Below are 23468 nucleotides of genomic sequence, written 5' to 3'. Positions count from 1 at the left end.
TGCGTGACGGACGGCCGCGATAAAACGCGGGTGGCCGATACGACGTTTTGATTTACGTGTATCGTCTGTCCACGGTGAAATGTTATAAGGGCGTATGGGTAAACGTTTTAACTGTATAGAATTTGCTTATAAGCGAAATATAGTATTGTGAAACTATTAAATTTATCGTGTGTAAAAAAGCTGCTTCATTATTTTTGATTTTTTGGAAGCATGGATCTTCTGTAAGGTGAGAATCGTACAATTTTTACTGACTTTAATATACTTTAGTAACCTACTAGCTTTTGCCCGCGACTTCGCACACGTTAGAAAGAGACAAAAAGTAGCCTATGTCACTCTCCGTCCCTTCAACTATCTCCACTTAAAAAATCACGTAAATTCGTCGCTCCGTTTTGCCGTGAAAGACGGACAACACACTTTTCCATTTATAATATTAGTATGGATAGTTATATTATAACCATAGAATATACATAGTATTCCTAACCTTTGAAGATACTTATAATAAATTATCATTTCAATAGGTTCCCGACGATGGTATTAATAGTGCAAGTATATTTCAAGTATGTCCCACATTGATTATTCGATAATTTATAACAATTATAAACCTTACGTATTTAAAATGGCGTGTCCCCTAGTTAAAATACCACAGCACCGCCATTAAAAATAGCCACAATTTTTCCAGCGTCCGATTCGCCATAATCATGCAAATACGCCATAATGTCGCAAAAAGCCGGCCACCCTATCGCAACAATGACGCGATACCGCACGGCAATATTTTAAAAATCGATGTTTTTATGAATCGATAATTTGTTCGGTCCGTTTTGGCGCGACGTTTCGAGCCAATCGATGCTTATCTTGATGTCACAACGCTTTGTTTCGATTCGGTCCCATCCCTGCATCGGCCATGTTTCTCTTGAAATGTGTTTCTTGCTAACATACGAATTGATGCTATCTTTTGCACCCTTGCAAATTGACTTTTGCGGGTCCGCGCGCGGCGTTCCGATCAAAAGTCGCCTTTAACCCTTTGCATCAAAGTTTTTCTGTGCGTTTTAATGAAGTATGTTTAATATTGTGTTGTTGCGTTCGTCCTGTTCATATGCATGCCACGGGTTCGTGCTTCAGGTGTGTTCGATCGTTAATATTTGATACTTTCTTGTCCCCGGCGTGGAATGTTCTGTGCCGACGTGTAAGGTAACAGACGAACGCAAACCCCGACCAACATATTCTTGTAACCCGTCAAAGCTCTTGTTTCGAGCCAGAAAAAGTTTATTTTTCCTCAGTCCAAGATTGTGGATAAGTTGGCGTGTGTAAAGCCTTTTTTGACAGGTATTGTCGTGTTAATTGACATTGCTTTACGTAAGGATGCGAAGTATGGATTAATGACACAATTACGCGTGCTACATTGTCCTTTACGACTTATTCATTGGTATGGATGTCGCGTAAAACGATGTAAAGGTTACTAATTATAGTCATTTTATTTTAATCGTATGTTGATAGCTGTATTGGGTCTCGTTCGCGCTAATACTGTAAGAAAAGTTCGAGCAAAATGTGCAGCAACTACCTATGTCAGATTTCACTTGTCTTACATTGATTGAAACTTACATTGATGTATACCTAATACAACATTAAAAACATACTGAAGGAAGAATTGAGGCAAGAAGGGGGAGACCAAGGAGAGCGTATATGACCCAAATAAAGGAAAGAATCAACGTCGTGTCGTATCAGGAAGTCAAAAGGAAGGCAGAAGACCGGCACTCATGGAAGTTGCTCCATGCACCGACAAGAATCCAACTCTTAAATGATTGATGATGATGAATACATATGAAAGAAATATTTCCATTATTTACTTGCAAACTAATAAAGGATGTTTCTCTAATAATATAATAGTGAATATTTTAGTTTTTCATACAATAGCAATCATTTTCTCTCATCCCAAAAAACATAAATAAAGAATATACACCGTCCATGCGAATGTAAATTGAGCGTGGGCGAGAAATAAATAACGGTATCTGGTATCTGGTATCTAGATGGAGATATGGCTAGTTGTAGATACCAGGATACCGGATATTAGGTCGTAAATAAAATGAGGAGACAGGGTATCGCGATCCCGAATTCGGGGTCAGATTACTGTGAAAGGATTGTTTTTATGTACAAGATGAAGTGAGAGTTATAAAATACCAAAGTACATCTCATATTGTGAGCTGTAGTTTGGTAATTTTACATAGGTACTCGTGTAAAAAAAATGTGCAAAACATGCTTAGGGCCATTTGCACCACCCGCTTAACTCAAGGTTAGTGGGCTGTCAACTGTCAAATTCCATATAAAATGGTGGGTTAACCTCGGGTTAACTCTCCATTTTCGGTGGTGCGACCCTAAAAGTGCTTTGCATAGGATAAGTAAACTGAAAGATTCTAACTTAAGATTCATACAAAAATAACTACATACCATTACACAAGCAAATATCATAAAATCTAGGAATATTACATTTATTTTAACAGGAGGTAACTGTTATTCGTTCAATTTATACTTTTAGCGTTTGATTTACATGGGTAATTTAACTAATTACCTAATTTACTTGTAAAAAATAGAAATAGACTTAATTATTCCCGCTAATTAATTCCAAGCTAGTATGAAACCCAGAACATTGATAAATTATGGCAGATAGGTACGGCAAAAACATAACTAAGTAGATACATTATTATAAAAAGATGCTTACATATTTTTGATAAAAAAAACCTATTTTTGTGTGCCATATCCAAGGTAGCAAAAAATAAAAGTGAATATAATATCTTGATTTTTGTTTTAGACTAAATTCTAAATTATTAAAATCAGTACGAAATTTGCATAATTATTATATTTACTGTACAACACTACAATAATATCATGTATACGAGATTTTCAATACAATATATTCATCTAGAAATCTAGAGACTACTGTAGGTATGTATCATATATAATATACTGTATGTATGTGACATATAATATGAACTATTATGAAAAAATATATATGAATATGTTCTGTCGAGTTCATAAATATGTGTAAAAATTTTCACCTTATTGCAATAAATTAAGATGAAGAAATGTACACATATTTTTGATCTTGACTGTACACACGCATTTCCACAGAAACCTACATTATGTTTTATTGATACACATACACTCAATATAACTTATCAAAATGTATATGATAAAAATAATCAAGTCGATATTAGAACTAAGTAACATTTCTAACATCCACACTTAACTACTTTTTAACCGTCCGTACAATGAGTAATGCGCCCCTATATATCACAGAGGTGCCACGATAAACTTTTAAAGACTCTCTCACTTATATCTTGAAAAATTGTATATCAAGAACCTCGCCTGCGGCGTCGAGATAAAAAAAAATCGCGGAGCTATTTGTAAAGACGAATATTTGTCACTGGCAACTTTCGTAATTGCCCCCGTGGACATGATTTTGGGGAGTTTAATCTTTTATCTTTTTATGTTAGGTTAATAAGGGTTCTCGAAAGTTTCATGCGAGAGGGAGCTGTCAAAAGAGAATTGGATTACCTGCGGGCGTGATATGGACTGTTTTATCCACGTGATAAAAAAGTGACAGTTTTAATTCGAAACAGGAGGGGTCAATTCTCCATACAAACGCTCTCGACTATTTCCTCCCTGGTTTTTGAAGATAGAGCAATGTTTTTTTTCAACACAGATTATTATTATTTTTATCTGTGTCGGACCGTTTAAATTTTTTTGATGTGCTACTTTTTAAAAACGCTATACCAAAAATTTTCAAAAACGGCCTTTATTTTATGGCGCAAAAAAGGTATGGTATTCAAAATTGCTAAGAATTAGCCAAACTAAACGGTCCGACACAGATTATTTTATTGCTATTCAGATTCTCTTCATTACGATTGATTAAGTTTTGAAGGAGGAAATAGTCGAGAGCGAAACCTCGATTTTAAATATTTTTTAGCAATATCTTTTAATTGAGTTGTTATGAATGGACAATTTTTTTTTCGATAAATCTAGTTAATAACACTAGTACCTATATTTAATTAAAATTGCAAAATTGAAAGGGGGGCTCCTTTCCATTTTAGTATGTTTGCTCCTGTAGCGTCTTAAGCACAATATAATTGAAAGAGACGAAATGTCTATGTCACTCTGTTATGTAGACATATCCGACCATCATTTCTGTGCTAACTCTGGAATACATTTTAAAACCGATAGGTACCATTACTTTGGAAATTCCTTTGCCCTTCCCTAATATTATTTTAAATGCTTAATATTATTTGTATGTACATTCTTATGTATTATTATGTGCATGTCTAAGTAAAATTAACATTTTGTCAGACATTGGACAAGGTCATCAGTATCGCTGTCCCTTTTTTGCACCGCGACAAATTACAGCGCGATAACTCTGAGCAGTAAGTTTATACGTTAAACAGTTCACAAAGATAGAAGCCGGTAGCCACACAAATAATAAAAACCTAAAAAAAAATCTTTTGTCAGTCCTGATACTACAAAACTTTGAAGTTCGGATGTTAAATTTAATTTAATAATTTTTTTTTTTAAGAAAATAGTCGCGAACAGATTTCTGTAAAGTACAGCCGGTAAAATCCTGATTAGGGACAATTGTAACTGATCGATTTTTTTATTATTACTATTAACTTGAGTTCCACATGTATCCACTGTGGACACTCTAATTAATAATGCGAACATTGTAAAACATGGAAAAAATGGATCCGTTGCATTTGTCCCCCAGTTGAAATTGCCCCGCTGTACCTTACAAAATTTGTTTGTACCAAAAGTTTCCTATTTTCTATGTCAGTTACCTCCGACATACGTCGAGTACCTAAGAAGTTCGTTGATTGAGCGTCCTTCAATTCACCTAGATTATATTCATCATCTCAAAATCTACCTGTCATCTATTTACGCCACAATAATTTTAATACATATATTATACATTGTAGGTACCTATCTCCTGTGTAAAGCGATAAAACAAGCTTCAAGTTAATAAAAAGTCAACTCATTTGTAGATACCAACTGTTCGAAACAGCCATAATACGTTAAAGCTGAGTTTAAACTCCGAGCGCTCGTGATGGACTCTTCCAAATTTGAATTTTTTGTTCCGAGTTTGAATTTTGTTTTCTTTTAAATGGCACTTGTGTGGAGTTCGGTTTGAGTAAGCGGCCAGTATTAATAATTGGGTAAGAGTTTGTTGTATCTGTGGTTTATTGATGATTGTTGTTTGTTTTACATTTTAAATGGTTTTCACAGTAAAATTTAAAGTAATTTTTTAATACTCGTGTTTCGTTAAATACCTTAAAAATATAACATAGTACCTATTATTAAAGGGCTGTTAAAAGAAAAGGAATAGAGTTCATGTAAACTAGCATTATGGTAAAACAAATTTTTCTTTTGATAATTTTTTAGGTATGGATACTGTGGTGTTTGTTTTTTGTCTTATGGAAGTTTCATAAATATTAAATGAATACAAAATTTATACCCTTTTCGTTGATTTCACCCCTGGATTGTGTGGTAAGCTTTGCACATTTTTTTTTTTTTTAATTAGCCTCTTTTACTGTCCCACTGCTGGGCAAAGGCAAACGAGGGCACAAATTATCTAAAAAAAACTCTTTTCCTATCCCAAGATATGATAATGGTATGTAAAGCCCGGCATGGATGGCCATAAATCGCTCCATCGCCGTATCACATCATTAGCGCGGTAAGTAATTGTGCAGATTTGTCTCTCGCGAGTGGGCGGCTTTATCTGCGTGACAAGATATGTGGGTACTTTTAGGGCGATAGTTTTTTGCGGTCAAAGGTCGTGTTTTATACATATACATGTTAAATATAAAGCGTTTAGAATAGACTAGCACTAGGTAAAAATAACAAAAAACAAAAGTGGGAAAAAATACAAAGTGGGAAAAAATACAAAGTGGGACGTTTTACTAAACACACTTACAAATATTGTTTTATTTACTGATATACATAAGATTTTAAGTATATATAAATGCAAATATTAAGAATATTTGCATTTATAAATAATTAGATGCGTACGATACGTAATTTTTTTTAATCTCAAAAGATATTGTGCAAATTTGTCTCGCCTGCGAGTGGGCGGCTTTATCTTTGTGACAAGTTATGTTGGTCTTTTAGAGTTACGTGTACTTGTTTTTTGTGGTCAAAGGTTGTGTTTACAGGTGAATACAAATGTAAGGATATTCTAAACAAAGGCATGGGAAAAATACAACAAAACTAGGTGTGGACAGTTTAGATTATATTTAGGTATTTAAAGTCACATATAGGTCGAACGCGGTTAATTAACATTATTTTACCTTTTTTCCCAACGTTTCGGCCAGGTTCCACGGTTCGGCCAGGTTGCGGAAGACTCGCGACCACGGCCAATGCAACCTGGCCGAAACGTTGGAAAAAAAGGTAAAATAATATTAATTAATCGCGTTCGACCTGTATGTGACTTTAAATATGTGTACAAAGCGCGAGAACTTAAAGTGTTATATATTTAGGTAGGTGTAGGTATATATGTGATAATATATGGTGCAAATTTGTCTCCCGCTCGTGAGTAGGTTGCTTTATATTTGTTTTCTCTTTGTGTCGTGATCTTTTTGTTGGTTTTGTATAAAAACAGGAAGTTAGTCCTAGTTATGCTATTTCTGATTGCATTAATAATAAATACATACAATCACGCCTGCATTCCATAAAAGGGTAGGCAGAGCACATGAAACTACTAAAGTTTCAGTGCCAGTCTTGGCAAATAAGGGGTTGATTGAAAGAAAACTAAACTGTGACATTGCAGTGACAGGTTGCCAGCCTCTCGCCTACGCCACAATTTAACCCATATACCACAGTCGCCTTCTACGACACCCACGGGAAGAAAGGGGTGGTGAAATTCTTAACCCGTCACCACACGAGCATTAATAATATCAGAAATAAAGCACACACAAGCTAATTCAGAATTAGTTTAAAAAATAATTCGAAAGAAGATTTTCCAAGAGGTACGATGGCGAAACCCCCGATTATACGGTCAATGTAAGATGTCGCTCGGAGATGCCGCGGCTATCATTACCGAAGACTCGCTAATCTGGCCGGATTAACATCGGTTTAGCAGGCGATGGAGATTTTCCGCTATTTGGGGCGTTTTTTCAACGATTATTTGGATTTCAGTTATTTGTAACTGGCAGTTTGGCCGTTTACCTCGAATTAGAATTAAACAGAAATACCTACAAAATTATTATATCATAAGTGAAATATTTGTAATTTACTCTAATTTTGTATTTGGTATTATCAGTAAAACTACATTTTAGTATAGGTGCCAGATATTCAGGCATCTGATATTTAGGAGAAAAACTTTTAATTCATTAATGATTCTACTTCTTTTTAGGGTTCCGTAGTCAACTAGGAACCCTTATAGTTTCGCCATGTCTGTCTGTTTGTCCGTCCGTCCGTCCGTCCGTCCGTCCGTCCGTCCGTCCGTCCGTCCGTCCGTCCGTCCGTCCGTCCGTCCGTCCGCGGATAATCTCAGTAACCGTTAGCACTAAAAAGCTGAAATTTGGTACCAATATGTATATCAATCACGCCAACAAAGTGCAAAAATAAAAAACCGGCCAAGTGCGAGTCGGACTCGCGCACCGAGGGTTCCGTACAAACCTGCATTTGATATGAATTTCAACTTGATAGCTCTACGCGTTCATGAGGAAAAAAGTAATAAGTTTATATTTATTAAAAAATATATATTTTGTAATGTAACTAAAAATTTAAGGTTTTCGGAATTTTTCCTTTATGTGTGCTATAAAACGTTGCTTCATGCCAAATTTCAAGATTCTAGGTCGACTGGAAGTACCCTTTAGGTTTTGATTCCCTTGCGAGTACTTGCGAGTTTCAAAATATGCAGCTTAAATTGCTGTTTCTTTTGATTGCGTTGACATAGAAGTTTGATTTTGTTACAGCTTAAAGGTATTATAGACCTGAGTATTTGGTATGAATTTCAATTTAATACCTCTACGCGTTTATGAGGAAATGGGTAGTAAGGTTAAAATTACTAAAAAAAATATATTATGTGATGTAACTAAAAATTTATGGTTTTCGTAATTTTTCCTTTATCTATGCTATAAGACGTTGCTTCGTACTAGGGCTTGCATTCCGGAATTCCGGAATCTCGAAATTCCGGAATTTCGGACAATTTTTCCGATATTACAGTTCCGGAATTGAAACATATAATCTTGAAAATTCCGGAATTGAAAAAAGATATATTTTTGGACGAAAACGTGTAATATCAGCCTGGTTATTTTACAAAACTACCACCGCGTCTATAAAAGATATGTAAATTTATAAGTTAGACACTGCTCGGATTCAGGTAGTGCCTATTTTATGACCAAAGGGTTGCATCCAGGGCTAGTTAGAGCGAGATAGTGTAATTTAACCCGCTAATATTATACCCTTGTCACTTTCTGGTTTTGCTCTCAATTGTTTTAGCTAATAAGTGAAATATATAATCAGTTTAAATTAAATATTTGCTGTAGAAAGTTGTGTTTTGTGATAATTTAAAATTACTAGACGGGAGTTGAGTGTTATGCTCGAATATTGAAGGACAATTAAATATAAATAAATAACATTAGGTACATTATTATTTTATTAGCGTTATTTATGCTCAATTTAATTAGATCGAACTTAAATTTCAGTAATAATCTAAATTTTACTTCTTTTCTCATAGCACTGAATATTTTAGGCATAAAGTCTGTTCAGACGCAAATCGTAGTATTTGGTATTACATTCATTCACAAGCATAACGTCGTAGTTACTTTATACACTTTTCACAAAGACGTGTCCATATTTTACTAAACTCTATCTAAGTCTATTACCCCTTACCACAAAATCAAAAGATTTGAGAAGCAAATGTATGGAAAATGATGAATATGAAAAGAATGATTTATTTTTTTTACAAAAAAATAAGGTGTACATATGTATACATAGGTATACCTAGGAATAAATCATAAAATCTGTCTTTTTGGGCTAGCTTGGACATCTTTTGTCCCTACTCGAGTCTGATAAAGGTAATTCAATATTTCTTTTATTACAGTTATGTGAACAAGACGTTATGCCATTCTTGTAAATTATTACTTTTATATTATTTCGATGGTCAATGGATAAAAAAATAACTTTAACGTTGACCACTACCAGAAAACTGGCACTAAAACGTCGTTTGTATCGTTAACTGTAGTTCGAAATAACTTGCAAGACCGATTTTGACACAAAATGGGCTTTCCTGTAAAATTACTAAAATGAAAATTTCAGTGTTATATGCGTTTCAGGTGCGGAGTTATTGTCTTAAACGTCGATTAATATTTAATTTCAATTTAAAATTGTATTATTTCATCAAAAACCCACCAGAAAACCAAACCAAAAAAAATTGTTCAATTCCGGAACTAGTTCCGGAATTCCGGAATTGAAGTCCAACCTCGAAAACCAGTTCCGGAATTGAAAATCGTCCGATATTGCAAGCCCTACTTCGTACCAAATTTCAAGATTCTGAGTTCACGGGAAGCACCCTGTAGGTTTTGATTCCCTTGCAAGTGTCGAAAATTTGCGGCATAAACGGCTGTATCTTTTGATTGCGTTGGCTTAGAAGTTTTATTTTTTCACAGCTTCAAGGGACAGTAGACCTGAGTAATTGATATAAATTTCAGCTTCATACCTCCACGCGTTCCTGAGAAAAAGGGTCTTGACAGACGGACGGACGGACGGACAGACGGACAACAAAGTGATCCTATAAGGGTTCCGTTTTTTCCTTTTGAGGTACGGAACCCTAAAAATGGAAAAAAATGTTTTATTAGGGTACCCCCCCTACATGTAAAGTGGGGGCTGATATTTTTTTTCATTCCAACCCCAACGTGTGATATATTGTTGGATAGGTATTTAAAAATTAATAAGGTTTACTAATATCGTTTTTTGATAATATTATAATATTTTCGGAAATAATCGCTCCTAAAGGAAAAAAAAGTGCGTCCCCCCCCTCTAACTTTTGAACCATATGTTTAAAAAATATGAAAAAAATCACAAAAGTAGAACTTTATAAAGACTTTCTAGGAAAATTGTTTTGAACTTGATAGGTTGAGCAGTTTTTGAGAAAAATACGGAAAACTACGGAACCCTACACTGAGCGTGGCCCGACACGCTCTTGGCCGGTTATTTTCTCAAAAGAACATACCTCTATGAAAACACACTCGACAAACACCTTTTAAATAATTCACCACAGATACATTATCAAACGGAAGGTCTTCCCACACGGCACATTACAACGTATGATATTCCAAATGATTTGTAGAATCGAACATTCCAAATACTCTTTGAATTTCGAACATGCCTGAAAATAGAGTCATACCGTTTTTTTTTTAATTTTTGTAGGAGAGTAATATTCAAATAGTTTGCACCTTTGATGACGTGTTTCGATATTAATAAAAATTGGTAGGCTGAGAAAGTTCATGATGCTGATAAAGATCCACCAGGTTTCCAAAATGTCCTAGGTAGTTTGGATGAAACATTCCTTTTTTGTAACCAGATGTTTATTTTATTTGCGGAAAATTGATTTAGCATGTATATTTATGAATCTAAAATGTTACAGAAGAATTTAAAAGGATGTACAACACTACTTACAAAGAGAACTTCAGACTTTGCTAAGCGCAAATTTTTATATATAGACTAGCTTTAACCCGCGGCTTCGCTCGCGTTAGAAAGAGACATAAAGTAGCCTATGTTACTCTCCATCCCATCAACTATCTTCACTTTTGCCGTGAAAGATAGACAAACAAACAGACACACACACATTCCCATTTATAATATTAGTATGGATACGCGGTGAAATTAAAAGGACCATTCAAACTTTGCATAGTTTTTTTTTTATATTATAAACTGGCCAGTGATTGACCTTAATCGCACCTGATGGAAAGTGACGACAAGGCCGAGGTTGTAGCTCACTGGTTCATAATAAACAACTTTTATTATGAGACCAAAGCTGAAATCGCAAAAAAAAAATTTGGCTGTCCAATACATTCCGACTGTCATGTGGAACTGCCAATTTTTTTTCCGCGATTTCATCATTCGTCCCATAATAAAACTTGTTCATTATTACCTCAAAAATCACTATGCAAAGTTTGAACGGTTCTTTTTATTTCACTATACAGTAATGTTCAAAGTGGTAAGGAAGGGGTCTACTTACAATGGTTGGTCTTAGCGCTCGATTATGTAAACGTCCGTAACCGCTTTCGTATTAATGCGTGTACACACGTTTTGATTTGTTACCGCTAATGTGCCAATACATCTTACCGTCTAATGGGGCCTAATGTCCGCATCTCGCTTTCGACTTACCTGTAATGGAAAAAAATGTTTTATTAATATTTATTATGATATCGAGTGGAGTATAAAAATGATAAATACGATTGATGAGTGTATTTTCAAAAGGGTTTCATAGATTAACCCCATTTGAAAAGACACTCTTTTTCAATCTAAATACAAAATTCCTATAACTTTTGATCAAGCATAAACTTAGAGGTTAGAAAAGGAAAACGAAGGTATCTGCAAACTAACCTTATCACAAAATAAAAATTTTGAAAAACCCCCGACTGCGACATAGTAGACCGATTTTCATGAAACATGGCTACTAACGCTCCCGACTAACTCAGCTTTCAGACAAAAAAAAACTAAATCTAAATCGGTTCATCCGTTCGGGAGCTACGATGCCACAGACACACACACAGACAAACAGACAGACGTCGATTTTGCGTCGGGGGTTAAAAAGGTAGATATTTTTAAATGAATGCGACAGACTGATTAAATGGCAATAATAAATAAATAAATAAATAAATAATTGTATTGAAAAATCATATAGTTAAACGCTTATTTGCTAATTAGGTACCCTACTGCCTATGAGAGGTTGTGTTTTCGAATATATTTTATTGTCTGTCTGTGTAATAATAATGATAACTTACATTTTGTTAGTTACAGCAATGGCAAAGTCTTTATAGAGATAATGTAGATAACTACGAAACAGATATTATCGTGAGCGTTTGTGCATTTGGCTACGCACACTGAAGACTCATTGATTAATTTCTGCTTTTTACATTACTTTACATTTCACCCCCTATCGTCACCCCTATGGCCGCCACGTGTTATATCGAGGAAGTACTCAAGAACATTTGAGTGAAGTGTGGTAAAGAGCCGCACGCGTTGCCTCTCGTTTACTTCCTTTTAAACTTAATGCAGATATAGATTAGATTAGAAAATAAAGTGACGAAAAAGTGTAATTAAAAAAAATAGCTTGTTTCTGGTCATCTATACTAATATTATAAATGGGAAAGTGTGCGTATCTGTTTGTTTGTCCGTCTTTCACGGCAAAACGGAGCGACAAATTGACGTGATTTTTTAACTTGAAGGGATGGGGAGTGACATACGCTACTTTTTGTCTCTGTCTAACGCGAGCGAAGCAAAAAAATGATAATTATTCTGTCGTGTCTATTTTGCGTTATCCATAGTGCTCATCTTGCTCATATACAGGAATCGTTTCAAATGGTATGTACAGATGCAATGCGAAAAGCTTTTCCGTCGTATTTTTCCGGACACGTTCGAATTTGTCATGCTACTTCAGAGAGTGCCAGTCTTGTATTAAGACTGAATGAAATAGCGTGACATGTTCGTACAGTCAACAACACAGCTGTGAATACAGGCAAAGTGCCAAAAATATGGGTGCGTATCGATCGGTATAATTTTTTTGATATATTTTTAGTCGTTATAACGATCATTTGATATAATTATTGAATCATATAACAACAAATAATATACTGACAAATTGTATAATTCTTATTCAATATAATTATCATTATTTCGAATAACATTGACTATAACATACTTTGAATATAATGCTTATTTCCTATAATAAATAAATTGTATAACACAAATTCTTTCTAAAGCCCAGTTAGAATTGCACAATAAATTAGATCCATCATTTACCAGAAAAGTAGATTAGGTTAGAACTATGACCCCTACACACAACGCGCTGCTACCAGACAAACAGGTTAGGTTAGGTTAGAACTGTGACCCTTAAACATACGTACTGCTATCAGAAAAGTAGGTTAGGTTAGGTTAGAACTGTGATCCCTTCAAAAAATAATAAAATTAATTCATGAAATGCTTTATACTGTTTGCTAGTTATATTATACTTTGTTGGGGCGTTGGCGACTAATAGGTATGGCAGGAACAGCAGGCAGGTACTCTTCAATGACTTCTTCTTATTTTTGATTTTACGAAATGATTTTATTTTACTTAATTAAATGAATTTTAACAATTATTTGATATGTATGGCGATTCTATATAAAATTGCAAAAATCGCGAGAGCGGCTTGTGTTGTGTGCCGTGTCGTAGAGGATGGTAAAGTGGGAGAGGCTGTCGCCGCGCCCCCGCGCGGCCGTGTGTGGAACTCATCCTCTTCTTGGGAGGTCCGCTAGATGGCGCTGTGCTCGCGAACATGCCCCCGGCCTTGAAAGCACCCGCTTTCAATGTGGTAGTGGTGATGCGGATGAGGTAGGCGCAGTGTCGCCCTCTGGCGGCATCAAGAGAGGGCAAAGTTTGGTGAATGCCCTTCGTATGGTCCCGTTCGCTGTTTTTACGTCAGCGACGCGAGACACTCCGTCGTTGCCTGTGAACAAAGCTACCACCCGGCCCAAACGCCATTTGAGGGGTGGTAGATTATCTTCTTTCACCAGAACTAAAGCGTTTAGAACAATGTCCTGGCCTTGCGTCTGCCATTTAGTTCTGGTCTGCAGCTCAGAAATATATTGTTTCGACCATCGCTGCCAAAAGTGTTGTCGCATTTTCTCCAGCATCTCGTAGCGTGGGAGCCGGCCCGTTTCTGCCGTCAGGTCCTTGCAGGGGGGTGCTGTCAGCGGTCGGCCAATAAGGAAATGAGCTGGAGTTAATGCGGAGAGGTCGTTAGGATCTGTGGAAAGAGGATGCATGGGTCGGGAATTTAGCAGGGCCTCCGCCTGTGCTAAAACCGTGCTAAATTCCTCGAACGTTAAATTCGCGTTACCTATAACGCGTTTCAGGTGATATTTGCAAGACTGTACAGCTCTTTCACACAATCCAGACATATGCGGAGCATATGGGGGGTTAAAATGTAAATTAATGTTTTCATTAGAGGCACACTCAATGATATTATCAGCGTGACCTTGAAGGAACGATGAAAGTTCTTTCATTGCCCCTACAAAGTTGCGGCCATTGTCCGAATATATGACGTTAGGCTTACCGCGGCGCGAAATAAAGCGTTTAAGTGCGAGTAGGTATGCTTCAGTACTAAGATTAGTAACTAAGTCTAGATAAACCGCGCGCGTCGTGAAGCAAACTATCAGACAGATGTATGCCTTCTGAGGTTTAGCACCCCTGCCCCTACGGTTAAGTACATATACTGGCCCCGCGTAGTCTACCCCGCAACTCATAAAGGCGAACCCTGGGTCTAAACGTAGCGAAGGTAAGTTACCCATAATAGGCGCGAACGTCTGTGCCTTCATGCGAATGCAGGTCACACAGGTGCGTACCACTCGCTTGGCTAAATTAGTGCCTCCGAGAGGCCACCAGCAGTCTTTGACAGTAGACAGCAGGAGACTAGGCGGAGCATGCAGTAAGCGTATGTGTTCACTCTGAAACAAAAGTTGTGTGAAACGATGTTTCGAACAAATCAAAATCGGATGTTTTTTGTCGTATGTAAAATGAGATGCGTTACTAATACGACCACCGACCCTTATCAATTTATCGGCGCCTAGAAAAATATTTAATTTATTTATTCCGCGCGCGTGTTTAATAGGTATATTGTTTATCATCTTATCGTACTCAACAGGAAAAGATTTTATTTGCGAAAGGCGCGCCAGATGTTGCATCGATGCATTCAATTCGTCAACAGTCAGCGGGCCAGTTTTTCGATTTAATTTATTTTTAATGCGTGTGTTATTTATAAATCTTAAAACATAGGCACCCGCGCGCCGTAAGCGGTTAAAAGATGAAAACTTGTCGAATTGGAATGTATCGGTATCAATTTGGCTTGCCATACTAATTGTGTGTGTTTTTAATTCAGGTAAATCGGCCGGTATTATTTCAGAAGTGCGCGACAAAGTGCTAGGTAACCAGTTCGATTCTGGTTCACGCAAAAAGGGCGGTCCATTAAACCAGAACGAGCTATTGATAAGCGCGTCCAGTTCAAGGCCGCGGCTAACTAAATCAGCTGCGTTATTTTTGCTACTTACATGTAACCACTGTGCACTCCCGGTTAACTCGTTTATCTCCGACACCCTGTTTTGAACGAATGTTTGAGTGTGTGGGGGGACATACGAATCCACCCAAGCACGATTGTACTATCACACCAAAAGTAAACAGAATCAAACTTCACTTTAAGCGATTTAATTACCTTTGAGTATAATCTAGCGGCTAACAACGCGCCTAGTAATTCAAGTTTAGCTATACTAACAGATTTTAAGGGCGCGACCTTACTCTTCGCACACAACAAATGTACTGTTATTACCTCGTTATTATCTCCCGAAAGCGTACGCACATATGCACAAGTCCCGTAGGCCGCTTGACTTGCATCGCAAAAAAAGTGCAGCTGTGTGCTATGCGCAGACGCATTCATTACATAACGAGGAATACGGACGTTATGTATGTGTTGTGTATGTGTGAGTATGTATTTACGCCAAGCTGATGCGACGTCATTAGGTACTTCCGAGTCCCAATCTAAACGGCAAAGCCACAATTTTTGAAGTAGTATTTTGGCAATAATTATGGCTGGCGAAAGTAGCCCGAGAGGGTCATACATTTGTGATATAACAGATAATATTTTGCGTTTTGTTATCGGTTCATTAGCATTATCCTGTTGTATCTTTGCCGTGTAATGAAACTCGTCAGTGTTGTTAGTCCATCCCAAACCGAGTGTTTTACTTTGACAGTTATCGCCCAAACATAATTCGCGTGACGTTATTTTAGACGAGGAAAATTGCGAAACGTCAAAATTAAACACCCATTTTCGCAGTGGGAAACAGCCTGACTGGAGTACGTCGGTGACCTTTTCACAGATATCAATTAAAGCGTGTTTATCATTATTTCCCGTAATTAGGTCATCCACGTAACAGTCTTCTAATATAGTGCGAGAGACCTCTTCGTCAGCACATTCTTTTGCCAGCTGATTGAGACAGCACATTCTTTTGCCAGCTGATTGAGACAGCGGATGGCTAAAAATGCCCCCGACGCTGTACCGAAAGTTACCGTATTAAGCTGGTAAATATTTAGCGGCTCGGAAGGGTTCTCTCGCCACAAAATTAGTTGAAGGTTCCGTTGGTCAGGTTGAATAAGGACTTGCCTGTACATTTTTTCTACATCTGCGCAGGCTACGTATTTATGTTCACGAAATCGCAGCAATATAGAAAAAATGTCGTTTTGTATGGTTGCGCCGACTAGCAGTAAATCGTTCAAGGATTTACCTGAACTAGTAGGCATTGAGCAGTTGTAAACAACTCTCAATCTTGTAGTGAGACTGTCCTTAAAAACAGCGTGGTGTATCAGAAAGCAGTAAGGCTTAGTGTATGTGTGTATAAGTGACATGTGCCCTAGCTCAATGTACTCACGCATGTTATCACAGTACATCTTTTTGTATTCTGGGAGTCGCTCGAATTTGCGTTCTAATGATAAAAACCTACTCCTAGCGATATCGTAGGTATCGCCGAGCGCGTCAGCTGATTCCTTTAAGGGTAAACGTACCAGAAAACGACCATCCTTATCGCGTTGCGTGGTTGAAACGAACAGCTGTTCGCAGGCGCGTTCGTCGTCTGTCAGTCCGTCTCCTATCTTAGGCACCTCCTCGAGCTCCCAAAACTGTTTTAATTGCGTGTCTAAAGTTTGCGTGAAATGACAAGTAGTCTTATTTATTTTATTGCGTGTATTATTTAGTGGACCCGCGACGATCCAACCAAGTTTAGTATCTTGTAAATAAGGCCCTTCTGCGAGAGGGATGCGATCCTTATTTAACAAGCCCCAGAAATAATCACCGCCTAACAATATATCAATATCTGACGATTTGAAATAATTAGGGTCCGAGAGATGAATATTGTCTGGAATGCGAATGGAATGCGTGCTAATTGCTGCTGACGGCAGCGGTTCCGTTAAAGTAGGGAGTACCATACAATTAATGCGTGTATGGTAGTCACCTGTGATCGACTGCAGGTTAAGTTCGCACGATTGCGTGGTTTGCGTGACTAATTTACCTAACCCGGAAATATTATAAGTGGACTGTACCAAAGGCGTATTTATTTTATCTATAAAAGATTGCGCGACATAACTGTGCTCTGAGCCATTATCGAGAAATACCCTAGCCCTATGTAACTTGTTGTTGCTATCAACAACATCTGCCAATGCAGTACATAACAGCGTCGGTCTCAATGGCGGTGAGTGTGTGTGCGAATTAAGTGTGAGAGTGTGATGTGTCGAGGTGGCGGGGACAGCGCTCACCGATGGCTTGTTGTTTACATCGCCAGCCGGTGTTGATGCGCGGTCACTGTCACTACTCAGGCTATGAATCAAGCTATTATGTTTTTTCTGGCAGATCCTACACGGGCCATAAAAGCAGTTGTCAACTGTGTGACCAACGCGAAGACAATTGTGACATAGTTTCTTATCTTCAATTAATTTAATTCTGTCAGGAACAGTTAAATCAAGAAAGCTATTGCACGAATAAAGCGGATGATTAGCGTTGCACATTTGACAAATGCGAGGCAAAGTGCGTTTGGAACTGGATTTGTTTGTGTGTGAAATAGTTGAGCTAGAAGCATAGCTATGTGTTGCGTGTGATTGTGATTGTGACTGATTTGATGACTTTTTATTTTCATGCGTGTTTGTGTGCGTGTTTTTAGAATGATTGGCAGCAATAGACTCCAACATATCTGCACGGTTTTGTAAAAAGGTTATCAAATCAGTTAGTTTAATGTGAGAGGTAGAATCATGCCGATTAATGTTGACTGAGCCCTTGTGTTCTTCCCACTCGCGTTCCGTAGCCGCGTCTAGCTTTGTGACGATTAAATAAATAACTAGCGTGTCCCAGGAGTCCGTAGGCTCACCTAGGGTCTTCAGGGCACGAAGGGAACGTAGCACAGAGTCAATCAGCTTTCTAATCTGTGTAGCAGATTCTTTATTTAATGATTGCGTGTTAAATAGTGACTTTACGTAATTGTGTGTGAGTAACCTATGGTTATTGAAACGATTTTCGAGAAGCTCCCACGCGATCGTATAGTTCTCTGCGGAGAACTCTAAGGACTTGATAACTTGCAACGCGGTACCGGTTAATGCTGCGCGTAGGTAATGGAACTTTTGTATGGCACCTAGGTCCTTAGAATCGTGTATTAGAGAAGTATACGTGTCCCTAAAACCTAACCAATGCTCGTACGAACCGTCGAAGGTAGGGAGCGCTATCGTAGGTAATTTAACCTTATAACCCACGGTATCTGTGCTGGCAGGGGCAGCGGCGTTGCCGTTAGCAACAGCGGGGCTGTTGCCGACGTCAGCTAATTCGGTCGCTGCGGCCACTGTCTGATAATATTGCGTCTCGAACTCTTCGCGGTATTCTAGATGCTTAGGAAGGTCAGCACTCGACTCTGCTAAGTCCTCTAATCTAGTTTGAACGACATCGAAATCTTGATAATAACTCGCGGCGTTATTTATGCGTAATTGTAACTCGACTTTTTGAATATTCGTTAAAGTAGCCTTATTAAGCGCAGAGACATATTTAGCGAACAACGTGAGTTTACCTTTGAGTGTGCCACGTCTTTGCGTTAAGACTCGCGCATCGTTCAAATCCACGGTTAAAGAAATTGGAGTAACTGATGTTTTAGGAGTAGCCATGGTGTGTGTGAAAGAATGTAAAGCACTTACAGTTTAATCCCGAAACTCGCTACTGGCACGTAATGGCGGCCGTGCGCGCCACGCGGTGTCGAACTGGAAGGTTACAAAATGGACACGGTTTTAGCACAATGCCGAATGAAGGGAAGAAGATGAGGAATGGATGACCTGACCGTTTCTTGCTGTGCTGATCCTGGCGCTGGTCGATGGCTTCCGGCTCGTAGGTCCAAATGTTGGGGCGTTGGCGACTAATAGGTATGGCAGGAACAGCAGGCAGGTACTCTTCAATGACTTCTTCTTATTTTTGATTTTACGAAATGATTTTATTTTACTTAATTAAATGAATTTTACAATTATTTGAATGTATGGCGATTCTATATAAAATTTGCAAAAATCGCGAGAGCGGCTTGTGTGCCGTGTCGTAGAGGATGGTAAAGTGGGAGAGGCTGTCGCCGCGCCCCCGCGCGGCCGTGTGTGGAACTCGTCCTCTTCTTGGGAGGTCCGCTAGATGGCGCTGTGCTCGCGAACATGAAAATATAACAATCAACATTATGTATAATATAATAATGATCACAGTTTTACGTATATTTGAATGTTGTTTCACATATAAATAACCTTAAATAAAAAATTAAGTACGTCAATATTTTAAAATAAAATCAGTACTTATTATAAATGTTTATATTAAGTACATGCAATAAGCTTACTTTAATTTTGAAAATATAACAATCAACATTATGTATATAATAATGATCACAGTTTTTGTAACGTTTAAATGATGTTTCACATATGTGTAAATAATTATAAATTAAATATTAAGTATGTCAGTACTTTAAAATGAAATCAGTATGTATTATCATTTTTATATGAAATTAAGTACATGCAGTTAGCTTACTTTAATTTGAAAAATATAACAATCAACATTGTGTATAATTTTAGTATGTATATTTAAATGTTGTTTCACATATAAATCATCTTAATTTAAATATTAAGCATGACCATATAGTTTAAAAATGAAATCAGTTAAGTAGATACAATTAGCTTATTTGCAATAAGTTATCCAACAAAGACTCAGCTTCAGGCACACAAATCAACTAGTAAAAATTCACATAACAGGTATAATATATTAAAATTTACTATAATCTCCAACAATGAAATCTTTAACATTCATTCTTGTTAAAAATTTTAATCAATTCAAATTCAATCTGTACAATCTGTAGAAAAAATACTGTTTGATGAAATTGAATCTGAGGTGCCATCTTCCATATCTTCAACGTCCGAAAATTCATCTTCAGAGTTGGACGAATCCGTATCATGCATATCCTCGTTGACAATTGTACTCCGATCAAAAGGTTTTTGTGATTCTGATTGATGAGATAACTTCCAGTTGTGAGATATATAAGTTAATTTTCCCGCTCTGTTTGTCTTCAACCGATTCCTTCGTTTCGTATGAATATTTGAAAATGTAGAGAAAGACCGCTCTACCGCTGCAGAGGTGGCAGGCATGGTTAGTATTTTGACAGCTGTTTTACCTAACACTGTATTGGAGAATAATGTTTCCCACCATGTGACTGGCTCTGTAGTAGCTGCCATTTTCCACACAAAATCCTTTGCCCAGATGCTTTTGTGTGTCTTGTAGTCCGATAATTCCATTAAAATATCAGTTGATTCATTCCCAAGATTAAATATGATTTCGCATCCATCAACGTTTTCTTGATCTGTTAATTGTGATCCTTGATTCTTTGGGTCTAGTATTGTCGCTGCAAAATGGATGGGTTTCAGAGCATTTGCCTTTCTTTCTTCAAATTTCGCTTTGAGGTCTGCTAAATTATTTTCAAGAAGATTTGTTGTTTGGTAATTGTTAAGCAATGCATCTAATTCTTTAAATGCCTTGTACACTAGATGTACTGCAAAATAATCCCCTTCTAGAATGTATATCCATTGGACAATGGGGTCTAAAAACCTTTCAAGGTTACGGAGCTCTGTCCATGTGTCTTCGTTTAAAATTTTATTTTTGTATTGTCTTAGTGATGTTGTAGATTCATTTATTACCATATTTTGCACAACAATTTTTGATTTGATAAAGCTTTGAAGACATGCTAAATAACTGCCCCATCTGGTTTTAACTGGTAACTGAAGACTCGAATTGACGCTTTTTTCCTCCGCGAGTCTTCGGAATTCAGCTCCAAGGATATGTGATCGTGTAATTGTTTTTATTACTCTCACTGTAAATGCAAAAATGCGACGTATTTTCATGACTTTTAATGAGTCCCCAACAAACAAATGCAGGGTATGAGCCAAACATCCTGTCCATAGAGTTTGTTCATATTTGTCGTGCAAGAGCTTCCCAAATCTGACCATGTTTGCCGCATTGTCCGTAACAACTGCAACAAACTTTGACGGATGAAACTCTTCGATTATATTTGTGACTTCTTCACACAGATATTCGGCCGTATGTCTTTGTTCCTTTGTTTCTATAAATTTGTAGAAGTATGGTTTCGGAGCATAGAGAATCACATTTAGGATGGATTCTTTTCTTAGGTTAGACCATCCATCAATAGCCAAGTGAATAATACTGGCTTGATTGATTTTGCTCACTATTTCGCTTTGAACGTCTGAATATTCTTCATCTAATAGAGATGTAGCCAATCTCTTTCTTGAAGGCATACCGTATAAAGGGTTCATCATATGAAAAGCTTCTTTCCATAGCGGGTGCTCGAATTGAGAGAAAGGTGTGCCAGTTACATACATTGCTCTTGCAACAGCTTTGTGTATATTCATATGAAACAATAAGTTTAAAAGATATAACAATTGCTATTATATTATTTTGTTATTATGTTATATCTTCAAATGACGAATTGAATCACGTTTACTTAAAAAAGGTACACGCGGAAAAAATAATCACCACGTTTTCAAACAGGTCATACCCAATTATAGGTAAACAGTGAGACAGTCGGGTATTTTTTTATACTACGTTGTGTTTTTAACTTATTTATTAATTAGTAGGTACCTACTTTGTTTATTTAAATTATATAATACAATTATTATTATCAACTTCTTTTAGTCGTCTACCAAAGTCAGTTTTACAATACAATTTATATTAAGCTGAAAATATATTTACCTGCTCGTCTTTATCCATCAATGCTGGTCTGACATTTGTTGTATCTTGTGAATCTTGTGATGTATAGGCACGGCTATGGTCACTGTCGCTTAATACTTGAGCTTCACATAATGTTGATGAGTTTTTGTCATTTTTCTTAAAACTGTCCTTTACATCTTGGGGGCTCTTTTTACATTTTATAATATGAACCGCAAACTTTGTAGCATTTCTATAGTTGTACACAACACTGCAAAAGTTACAAGTGTAACTTTTTTTATTGTTTATAGTATTTTCAGTAAAATAACTATACACTGGACTTTTCGGCTTCATTGTAACATATTCAGTTCTGTACTCCACTTGTTATCACAATTAATACGTTCACTCAAAGCCGTGTTTTAGATAAAACTAACCCCAAGCCAAGGGATCCATGCCAGGTAACAATTGCGATAAGAGGCTTGAGCGAAAGAGAAAATAAACGTTGAGTATGAAAGAGAAAGATGTATATCTACACGTGTAGTATACTAGCTGTTCCCCAAGACTTCATTCGCGTGGATTAATTTCCCGATATTTATGTATGAATTCGGAATAATAATAAACTTAAAATATTTATTTTGGCATACAGATTGTCTTCTCTTTTTAACATTCTTAAAGGTGGAATTTTTCAAAATCTTTCTACATCTCTTAGTACACTTTTTAATTGCAACCCAGTGTGCATATTTCAACGTTCTAGCTTTGACAGTTTCGGCTCTGCGATGATGAATCAGTCAGTCGGTCAGTCAGTCAGTCAGGACAATTGTTATATGTATAGTTAGATATACATAACATGGTGCACTGAGACAATAACGTTTACAACGAATTTTAATTCAATACATCATCAATTTCGTTTCGTATGTTACCGTCTTTTGGGAATGTTACTGGTAACATTGGGAACTTACTAGTAATGTTCCCAAATGGAAACTTACTGGTAACGGGAATGTTTCCACCGCCCATTATTTGTAATAACCGTGGTATGGTATAACTATCTATTGATATACGACTCGTATATCAATAGATAGTTATACCATACCACGGTTATTACAAATAAGTGTTATACGAAATAATGATTATACAAAATAAAAGTAGATATTTTGTGGTTATATCAAATGTTAATTATGTCAAATGAGTGATTATACCCTCTAGATATATACCAAATGTTGTTATATCAAATGTTACTATACCAAAAAAAGTTATAACAATCATTACACACCCCAAAAATATGTATAATTTCAGAACTTTATTCGGCTGTGTTGTTGATTGTAAAAAATACGAAAGAAATTATTTAGGTGTATTTAGGGTTCAATAATAGTGACTCCCCTGATGTTGCTTATGTCCATGGGCGATACATCAGGCGGCTCGTCTGTAAAAAAAAAAAAAAAATTTTTCGCACTACATCTGTAGTAAGGTC

General features: G+C 36.9%; 2 protein-coding genes across 6 annotated transcripts in view; both read right to left on the bottom strand.

Moving 5' to 3' along the window:
• Nucleotides 1-23468, bottom strand: part of LOC125227220 (zinc finger protein ush) — a 371106-nt gene that overhangs the window by 128788 nt on the left and 218850 nt on the right. The gene's annotated exons all lie outside the window — the stretch shown is intronic.
• On the bottom strand, nt 13304-18978 carry LOC125227221. 3 transcript variants are annotated; one of them, XM_048131482.1, is made up of 2 exons: nt 18961-18978; nt 13304-14693 (listed from the first exon to the last, which is right to left on the bottom strand). In XM_048131482.1, the coding sequence occupies exon 2, from the start codon at nt 14562-14564 to the stop codon at nt 13551-13553; it is 1014 nt and encodes a 337-aa protein (XP_047987439.1). In that variant the 5' UTR covers nt 14565-14693; nt 18961-18978; the 3' UTR covers nt 13304-13550. The 3 variants fall into 3 exon arrangements, with proteins under 3 accessions (XP_047987439.1, XP_047987438.1, XP_047987440.1); XM_048131481.1 differs by lacking the exon at nt 18961-18978 and adding an exon at nt 15569-16198; XM_048131483.1 differs by lacking the exon at nt 18961-18978 and having other exon boundaries at nt 13304-13993; nt 14534-15286.

The sequence above is a fragment of the Leguminivora glycinivorella genome, chromosome 6, assembly GCF_023078275.1.
Source record: "Leguminivora glycinivorella isolate SPB_JAAS2020 chromosome 6, LegGlyc_1.1, whole genome shotgun sequence".
NCBI lineage: Eukaryota > Metazoa > Arthropoda > Insecta > Lepidoptera > Tortricidae > Leguminivora > Leguminivora glycinivorella.
Note: the sequence above shows the minus strand (reverse complement) of the source record. Positions and strands in the feature narration are given on the sequence as shown.

Excerpts from the sequence above, each read along its gene's own strand:
- LOC125227221 (XM_048131481.1), bottom strand. The coding sequence starts at position 15,859 with ATGTATGACCCTCTCGGGCTACTTTCGCCAGCCATAATTATTGCCAAA. Across the intron at positions 14,694-15,568 it reads TTTCGGGAGATAATAACGAG|AGTGAACACATACGCTTACT; the intron begins GTAATAACAGTA and ends CTTTTGTTTCAG.